This window comes from Habropoda laboriosa, unplaced genomic scaffold (assembly GCF_001263275.1).
Source record: "Habropoda laboriosa isolate 0110345459 unplaced genomic scaffold, ASM126327v1 scaffold134, whole genome shotgun sequence".
NCBI lineage: Eukaryota > Metazoa > Arthropoda > Insecta > Hymenoptera > Apidae > Habropoda > Habropoda laboriosa.
The window spans coordinates 723,088-733,087 of record NW_017100266.1 but is presented as its reverse complement, the minus strand read 5'-3'; the positions used below and the strand labels follow the sequence as shown (position 1 = coordinate 733,087).

Below are 10,000 nucleotides of genomic sequence, written 5' to 3'. Positions count from 1 at the left end.
AATCGTTGCAATTGCTGACAAAATTTCTCCGATTTATCCTCGGCACGTTCGACAGTACCGATACGTAGCTACGAATGAAAACAAGCACATTGTGAAATTTATATTTGATCCGATTCGACGCGAAGATGCATTTTCTCTTTCTGTTTTGTCTTTTTAAATCGTGCACGATAAAAGTCCGCGATACAATTTATCGTTAGTCGCGCGTTACGTCGCGTAATAAGTTAATGTTATTTCGAATGTTCTATTGCATATGCTATACTGTGACGATGTAAGCGGAGTGTACCGGGAAATGTGTTTACTTAAAGGATAACGAGAAAACAAGCACATTGTGAAATTTATATTTGATCCGATTCGACGCGAAGATGCATTTTCTCTTTTTGTTTTGTCTTTTTAAATCGTGCACGATAAAAGTCTGCGATACAATTTATCGTTAGTCGCGCGTTACGTCGCGTAATAAGTTAATGTTATTTCGAATGTTCTATTGCATATGCTGTGTACACGCACATATTCACCGTGCGACAGCGATACGTTAAGGAAAAGGTTTCTAACTTTGTTTTTTTTTTTCTTTTGGGGTGGGGAGGGAATCCCGTTTGCACGTGTATTCGCGTTAGCGAATTTATTCGATAGTTACCTTATCTTTAACGGAAAGAAAAAGAAGATGAAAATCACCTAATCCATTACCTACATTTATCAATAGACGGTGTAATTTCGTAGGCTTACATTACAAATAGATCACCGTGATGGTGTGTGTGTGTGGTAGTCAGATTCCTGAAAGAATGTATCGCGAGAAGAGAAATGGATCGCGCGCACGCGCGGTAACACGAAGAGAACACAGAGTTGCTCATTTTTCTTTCCTTCCAATGATTTCGTAGGAACGCGCTTTTTGGAGTATACATACACCTGCTTGCCACATGTGCAAGATAACGATTTGTATGTGGATTAAACGTTAAAGTTCTGAGAATAAGGTAGCGATCGATCGGCGAAACGATGATCACAACCGCTCGCGATTATTGAAAATGATACGGCAGAAAGTTTCAATGAAAAACAGATATATATGTATAGAAATCTCACAAGATAGATTTAGGGTAACGCATGCGCTATTACGGAAAAACCTGGGGAAACGGAAACCTGTCCAAGACCCTATTCGTTCGCGTGATTCGTACGACCTCTGGGCGGAACGTGTTGAAAAGAAAGAAACGCAGACAAAAGTGAAATATGGAAGCGATTGTATCGAAAAGAATTGGCAAATTACCGGTTGTTATCGAATGTTACCGAACGTTAATGCGACGCGATCCGCCGAGGAACAACCGAACGAAATGAGAGTTGACGCAAAGCCAAAGAGAGTAAAAGAGAATGAGGAGGAGCAGGAAGAACGAAAAACGGAAGAGAAAGAATTTCCAAAAATCGAAGTTCAATCGGGCAAAAAGGACAAGAATAAGAGCATAGTCATCGAGGAGGAGGAGGGAGAGGAATGAATGTATTTTCGTGTATCGACTTGAGAAAAAAAAAAATTTCAAAAATTTGATCGTAAGTGGTGTTACTCGCGATAAAGAGTTCTCTATGCGTACGCGCTCATTACGTGCTCTTTTTCTTTCTCATACAACATACACACGTGCGCACATTTAACATATGCACACACTTATATAGATAAGCGCATGATCGCACACGTGCGCATATACACACAATACGTAGATAATAAGGTATCGTAATAAGATTGATATTTCACAACGGAGAGGAAATAATGAGATACCTACTTATCGATTATTATAGATGTCATACGTGCGGATTTAAAAATCTACAGGACATTCCGTTGCTCGAATTATTGCATTGTTTACTATGTATATAGTAGATAATTGTCTACTACACACATTGTCTACTAATACTACTACTACTACTACTACTACTACTACTACTACTACTACTACTACTACTACTACTACTACTACTACTACTACTACTACTACTACTACTACTACTACTACTACTACTACTACTACTACTACTACTACTACTACTACTACTACTACTACTACTACTACTAATACTACTAATACTATTACTACTGCTACTACTACTACTACTACTACTACCACTACTACACGCGCACGCACACACTAACACAAACATACATACACACACACAGAAATTTATTGTATAAATTCTGTCGAGAAGCGTCTCCGAGCAAGGGTTGATGTTCCTTAATTTTCTTTTTTTTCGTCGATCTGCGTCGTTTGTCGTTAAACGACGAAATTTGTCCCTCCCACGTGGGAATTCCCGCGGTGTCGATGATTCGAACACGGAGAAGATATGTTGTAATTGAATCGCGTTGACGAGCATCACGGGAGAAGCAAAATCGGTCCGTTAAAAGGGAAACATCGCGATATGGAGAATTTACTTCGAAATTACATTTCCATCATTTTGTACAATGATTCCAAGTGAGATTTTTTTTAAACACAACAACGCGATGAAAAATTACCGAACGTTTCACCGTTACATTTTACGTATTCCTACATTCACACGTGACAATCAATCGAAAGCTTACATCGGTGCTTTTCTCTTTTTTGTCCCCTGCCTTCGTAAGTGAAAAACGAAGAAGGAAGAGAAAGAAAGAAAGGGAGAAAGAGAGAGGAAGGGAAACGGGGATGAAATAGAATTATCGACGATACTGCTGGTACGTAAATCGGGAATAAAGAGGCAAAAAGGAAAAGGAAGAAACGTAGAGAATGAGAACGGAGAAGATGAACAATTGATCTAGATCGGTGTATTCTACGGTGTACACGTACGTGTAACTCGCAAACGTACGTTTACACGTGTTGTGTATCTCTCGGCTACGATAAACGGACTGTATGCACACCTGAAACGACACTGTTAGGCAGAATTGCAATGTTCCTGAAGATGATTTAGCAAAATCGCGCGACGCAACGCGGGGTCAACGCGAAGAATCGCACACACGATCGTAGGAATCGCTCTAACTCGGAGACGTGTCTTAATAGTTGGCCTAGTAACGAGTTTCATATTTTTCACCCCCAACCGCAATGAAATCGTCGAACGATTATCTCGTCTATTATACAATATTATTGACATTATCCACAAATTTTATTGAAATAAACTTTATCGCTACCGTTGAACGTAATAACTATACTTAAAATTATGATGACGACAACTTCGATATTGTTACGGACACCGAATAGTATATATGTACGTGTATATGTATCGTGAAAGGAGAAGGTAGGAACTAAACGAGAGAGGCAAGCGTGAGAGAGAGAGGGAGAGAGAGAGAGAGAGAGCGAGCGAGAGAGAGAGTGAGAGAAAGAAAGAGAGAGAGAGAGAGGGAGTGAGAAAGGGAGTGAGAGAGGGACAACGTGCGTGCGTGCGCGAGCGCGTATGCGCGCGCGCTAGTATGCGTGTTCGCTTGTATGCGAGAGATGTAAAGAAAAGGCGACGAGAGGGGGAGAGGAAATAGAAGGAAGATGAACGGACAAAACCCTCTTTGAGTGTCCGTCAACCCGAAGATTTTAGATGATCGATAGAATTATTATGTATAATTGTAATAAGGGGAAGTACATGTACCTATTATAAAATACGAAATACGGAGCCAAATGGGGACGACAGAGTGGGCTAAAAAGAAGACACGGTTTAAAACGAAACGAGACGAAACGAAGGGGTAGAATGATATATACGCATAACGATGTAACGAGTCTTTCCATATTCTTTTCCTTTCATTGACGCCTGTACACACAATGGGGGATACACTTTGTGTGTGCGCTGGTCGAATCAGAAATAAACCGAAAAAAAAAAAAAGGAAATACACCCTGTACGTATGAATACGGAGACGCAGTGTAAACTAATTGTTTACGTTTTCATCGATTGTATAATTATACGTTAGTAATGAACATTATAATTACGATAATTCCGATGTATTTATCTGTTATTGTTCCTCGGTTATGCGGAAATGTTCAAGAGTGATCCATTTGTACAATCATTGAGTCATTAAAATATGATTATTCAGTATCGAAGAAGCTTCTATTAAAATTACACAATCTGTCTATTTTCCATTCCTTAACCATCGAACGCGCCGTTTTCATCGTTCCGTTTAGTGAAACGTAACGTGACATTCATTTCAAAGTGGTTGTCTCGATCAATAGTATCACCGTGTGTAATGTTTTGCCATCGAAGAAAAGTTCGGTGCCGATAAGACGCAGGTGTGCACGGCTTAAGTAGAATGTCAATGATCAAATCAACGATTATCATCGGAATCACGGGCTCTATATCGAGCCGAACACCCTGTCACGGTACAGGTTTTCTTTTTCGGCGAGTCTCTCTCATTGTTCTACCGCAAGTGTTCATTTTTCCCCGATAAGATGACCAATGATAAAATTTCAAATCGTTTTTTTTTTTTTCAACGAGAACGAACATCCTCAGTCGTCACTTCGAATCATTTCGCGCTGACTCTTCGGTCGAGCAACTTGGCGGAAACTGATTATCAGAGACAGGGTATCTGATACTTATCCAACGATTTATCGATACTTGAATTTACAATAAAACTATTCATCACAACTGTACCATAATTGGTGGAAAAATACACGGACGTGTGTACGCATTCGAGTGTATAGCTTAACGTGGACAATTTGTGAATAAGTGTACCATGCTTGACGAATAATCGATCGACGCGTTGATCTTGGTGAAAAGGTAAGCATAATATGCGTGTATATTCGATATTGAAACCTGTACCTACGTACGATCAGTTGTAGGTGCAACAAATATAGAAAGATTCCTCCTGATCCTCTTCTTACCGAGGACAGATATACACTTACGTGATGATTTGAATTTGAGACAATGCTAAAGATGTAACAGTTACGTACCATGTTACATATGTGAAAAAAGAACGTGAAGCCGAGGAAGAAGAGTAGGCAAAATAGACATTTAGACGACTGCAATTGTAGAAGGAATCGTCCGTTTTGAAATTTTCGCGACAACTCTTTTGCACCATGAAGCGAACCAGGATTATTCCCATTTTGCTAACATTGTGTCACACGTTAACGTTGGTACAATGCGAAGAGTACCGCTGTATATGGTACGGAGGCTGCGGTCTAGCGCCTAATGGTGTAGATCGTACGTGTCTGTCAAACGATCCACCTAAGCTGATCAACAACAAAACAGCCGAGATGATCCTTCGTGAGAAGTGTCCGCAATATTTCGAAGGCATAGGTATGTCTTTACTCTTCGTCCTTTATTTGCTAGTTTGAATTTTACTTGCGTCCCAAAGTGATAGTCACCGATACTGATGAAACTTCGGTATACGATAGAACGTAACTGGACAAAATATTTCACACGTATGTACTTTTTTTTTTATCAACAATCGTCCACATCGAAGGGGTGAAGATCGCGATCAAAGATAAGGGCAACGAACCTATTTCGTCGAAATTATTTATTTTTTCTTTTTCAAATTTGTCGTTGAAGAATACAAAATTCGTCGATTTCCGCTGTTCCTCTGTCTCTAACAGTTTACGAAATATCAAACGAAATATATTTACTATCTCCAACTTCGAAGATAATTTTCACCACCTCACCGCGAACGATTTATCGATATAGAAAATAAACGTCGAGTATTTTTTCCGAAAATTATCGTATACCAAAGTTTCGTCGAAATCGGAGATTATCACTTCAGGATTTTCCCGTGTAAGTGCATACTATGATTTTTCTTTTCTCCTGTTGTTCTCTTCGCCGCTTTCCTCTTACACACCTTCCACGCGCCTCAGATGTTTCAGACTCCAGTGCACCGAAACTATGCTGCGATGTTGATAATATCAAAACATTGGCCGAAAAATTATCCATGGCGGAGAATATTTTCGGCAGATGTCCAACGTGCATTAAGAACGTCTACAAGTTAATATGCGATTTAAGCTGCAGCCCTGAACAAAGTAGATTTTTAAATGTTACAAAAACCGCTTTCAACGAGGAGGGCAAAGAGTACGTCGAAGAACTTGAAGTGAGTTATTTCTAGTATTATTTTAATTAATGCCCAACCAATTTCCTAACTAAAAAACCTTTTTTTTTTTACAAACGCAAGTATAGAACTCCGTCTCTCTTTTCTCTGCGTGTGCGTGTGTGTGTTTCCTTCATTTTTTTAAATAGTAGAGGAGAAGGTCTAAATATGGGCTAGTTGAAGTATTGAATATGTCAAGTGTTTGACCCTATTGAAAATAGGACAAACCTACGAGTTATGAACAAAATAAGTGCTGCGGAGGAGATAGTGACCTAAATTAATTTTTTTACGTGTTGTGTTGCAAAACGTGTCGTTTCTCTTATTTCGTTATTTTAAAACATTCTTCAGGTAGGTTCGTTTTATTGTTTCAGCAATAATCTATTGCACGAAGAGCTAATTAACTAAGAGACGTTGCTGACGTTGTAAGCTCCTTTTTCGTATAAGTTTTGTAACGAATATCATCGCTCTAAGCGTTCCTGACCAAATCATCTAAATATGGGCTTCAAAGCTAGTACCGGCTAATATGGACTAGCAGTGTAACGAATATCATCGCTCTAAGCGTTCCTGACCAAATCATCTAAATATGGGCTTCAAAGCTAGTACCGGCTAATATGGATTAGCAGATATTAGAATTCGGTGACTATGAGAATTGTAATAAGAAAAATACCAAAACATTAAAAAGAAAGATATATAAAATCTTGAATAAGAGATATACGTTTGTGACTATTGCAAACAGATTGTAAATATTGTAAATACTTCTTAGTAAAACCTTTAACGTAAAAACTTTATACTTCAACATAATGTTTCAACCTGAAAATAACATTTCTTACTTTTCATTTCGATTATTTTACGAGTGGCCCGTATTTAGACCGCCTTTCTAAAAATGAAGATTTTCCCTTTTATTTTAAATGTACAATTTGCGACATACAGTGCTTTCGTTTAGCTTACTTCGATCTCGTATCGTATAGTGAACAAGTTATCGATACATATTCAAGTGTTATATCTTAAAAATCGTCCACAGGTTTGACAATAAATCCTGAAATAAAAGTGATAAAATTATTCAAGCGATCGAATAAATAAATTCGATCCATTGTTTCTATTGTTTCAGGTTTACATTGCAGAGGAATACATGACTGATGCTTATGACTCTTGCAAGTATGTCGTTTATCCGCAAACTGGAAATTTAGCTATGGACTTGGCTTGTGGAGTTCACGGCGCCAGTAGATGCACGGCAAAATTGTAAAAGAACTTTTGAAACTATTTGTCTGTAGCCAAACTCGAGATGGTAATCAGGCGTGTAGAATTTTGAAAACAAGTGTCGCAATTACAGGTGGTACGAGTATCAAGGTGATCCGGATGTGAACAATTTCATAAGTTTCCGAATGAAGTTCGTAACGGATAAGCCCTATTGGAACCAGTCGGTGATAACGTGCGACCAAATGTACGATGTAAGTTTGCGTTATCACACTTCTCTCGGTTTCTTCTCTCTGTTATCTCAAATGCTATCGTATATACACATAACAGAGTGTCTAATTTTAATCTGTCCACCCAATTATCTCCCAAAACGTTATTCGAAAACAACTGTTTCAAATAAAACTTGTTCTGTTTCGAGGGGTGCATCTTACGATTACCGCTAGATTTGTTTACCCCGACATTTTTAGGTTGAGTTTGTCTCGGAGAGTGAACTACGAACCTGCTCAAATGGTAACATATAGCGACCCTTCTATTCTCTGCCACCAGAGGGACGGACTAACCACAGGTTCTCGCTAGTCCTCATAAAGGCTCCTATTTGTATATATACACCTTTTCACCTGAGTCATTCCAGTCCTCCTCGCGTCTAAGGCACGGGTCTTCTCAAAAGTTTTACTGATGACGAATCCACTTTAGGAGGCTCAGGACGAAGAAACGTCCTAACCTTTCCTTTTCCGCCTATCCTCCACCAACTTTTCTACTTAGCTTCGACCACCTTGCAATCTCGGAAAACGCCTCCTCATAAATAAATCCAGCGGATCCCCATAAGGACAGAGCCGCTTAACTTTCTTGTTCACGAGCAAATTTCCCCTCCCGAGGTTCCCCCACTATGCGACTGAGAATGCTGTCTCGCTCGAGTTGCGGCGAGGCGGGAAGAGGACACGCGAGGAGTCCTCCTACCAAAACTCCAGCAGCGACTGCCGTTGGTTTATGTTACACATTCTGCGTGTTCGTACCACATAGTGGGGGAACCTCGGGAGGGGAAATTTGTTCGTGAGCAAGAAGTTTAAGTAAGCTGCCATAAGATGTCAAAACAGAACAAGTTTTATTTGAAACATTTTCTCGAATAATGAATAGTTTAGGAGATAATTTGGTGGACAGATTAAAATTACACCCTTTCCTGACCAGTGGGACGCGTATGTCCCACTTAGGTGTTCAAGTAAAAAATTGATCTGAATTTTAGTACCTATTACGTACGTAACGATTGGTAAATAAATAACAAAATCGTAAAGAAAACAATTCGATCGCGAAAGGGTTAAAAAAAAGAACGATATCCTTTCCACAGGGTTTATCAGCGTGCAGTTGCGTCGACTGTCCATCGGCCTGTCCTCTTATGAGATTAGAAACAAAAAGCATTGGGCTAGGAATTATTATTGTCGTAATGATATTTCTAATCGTTTTGTTCATCGCGTCAACTATAATTGTGTGTGTATTGGTAATAAACAGAAGAAAACGAAGATCTTGTTCAGGTATCGTACAAAGTTGCAATTTACACACTGGTTATATTACTAAACTTAATAAACTGTGCCGTTATTTGAAACAATCAAATTCGAGGCTGTGCATTGTAACTCGCTGATCGAACAATTAGCCGTTAAAACGATGCACGCTTGAAGATCAGATAACTTTGTACGCTTAAACTAACGTGCTTGTTGCATAGATAAAACGCCGTTGGAGAGCGCGGAGGAAGAAATTGAAAGTGAAAACGGGAAGCAAGGAATCGATTGCAAAATGTTCCGCGAGATGTTCCAAGCGTTCTTTGCTGTTTGGGGCAAAGGTATGATTTTATCGTCAGATACCGTGTTTCAGTTGACAATAAGTACATTGTATTTCAAGTGTCGCGATACGATTATTATCAATGGGAATAATACAATTATACTAAGCCAGGCACGTGTGTGTTTACACAGCGTTCGCGACACGTCCAACCGTCGTATTGTTCACGTGTTCATATGTAATATTGGGATTAAGCTATGGAATCACGTTTCTTTCCGTAATAAGCAACCCTATAGAAATTTGGGCAGCGCCTACCAGCAGAGCTAGAATCGAGAAGGATTATTTCGATTCTCATTTTCAACCGTTCTACAGAACGGAGCAGATTTATATCAAAGCCGTGGGACTCGATAAGGTATGTAAAGTGCTAACGGCCGAGAACTGTTTTTCGGTATAGACAAGTATGCTTTCATGTTCTATTGTTCTGTCGCAATTAGGTGACGCATGAAACATCGAGTGGAACCCTCGAATTCGGACCTGTGTTCAACAGAGAATTCTTACTGGCTGTATACGATCTTCAAAGTAAAGTAGTACAAGTATGTAAATGTTATCTTCTTGGCCATAAATGCTCACTTCTACTTCTACTTCTACATTGTAAGACGCAAAATCAACAAAACAGACACAATAGGTCCGACAAACCTAAAGTAAAGTCTCTGACGTCACACAGAGCCTAAAAGTGGGAGATGTAGGGGAACTTGCGACGGCTCCCTGTTAGTAAGCCAATAGGGCTAGAATAAGGCTATCGCAGTTACTCTTAGGTCTTCCCTTATAGTCGGCCAGTAGGGATAGAATAAGGCTATCGCACTTACTCTTCTATGAACAATAGATGACGGTCGGGTCTCATTCGAGCAGTCGGTAAACAGATGAGCAGTCGATAATTTACCGGAATGATGTTTTCAAGCGCTCGAAAAAAAATTAAGTTTACGTCGCGCAAACACCATAAACAGGCGAACAGATGCCTGCGCGACGCCAAACGACGTGTATCATGGTAAACTT

The 10,000-nt window shown here is 39.5% G+C and overlaps 1 protein-coding gene across 1 annotated transcript in view; it reads left to right on the top strand.

Annotated features, from left to right (window-relative positions):
• Nucleotides 1-4,988: 4,988 nt before the first annotated feature.
• The window catches only part of LOC108573207 (Niemann-Pick C1 protein-like), a 13,234-nt gene continuing 8,222 nt past the window's right edge, over nucleotides 4,989-10,000 (top strand). Inside the window, exons 1-8 of the mRNA XM_017935597.1 lie at nucleotides 4,989-5,208; nucleotides 5,769-5,989; nucleotides 7,095-7,225; nucleotides 7,317-7,434; nucleotides 8,523-8,706; nucleotides 8,895-9,011; nucleotides 9,142-9,359; nucleotides 9,442-9,540. Coding sequence (XP_017791086.1) covers nucleotides 4,989-5,208; nucleotides 5,769-5,989; nucleotides 7,095-7,225; nucleotides 7,317-7,434; nucleotides 8,523-8,706; nucleotides 8,895-9,011; nucleotides 9,142-9,359; nucleotides 9,442-9,540 — 1,308 coding nt within the window. The remainder of the gene's footprint in view (nucleotides 5,209-5,768; nucleotides 5,990-7,094; nucleotides 7,226-7,316; nucleotides 7,435-8,522; nucleotides 8,707-8,894; nucleotides 9,012-9,141; nucleotides 9,360-9,441; nucleotides 9,541-10,000) is intronic.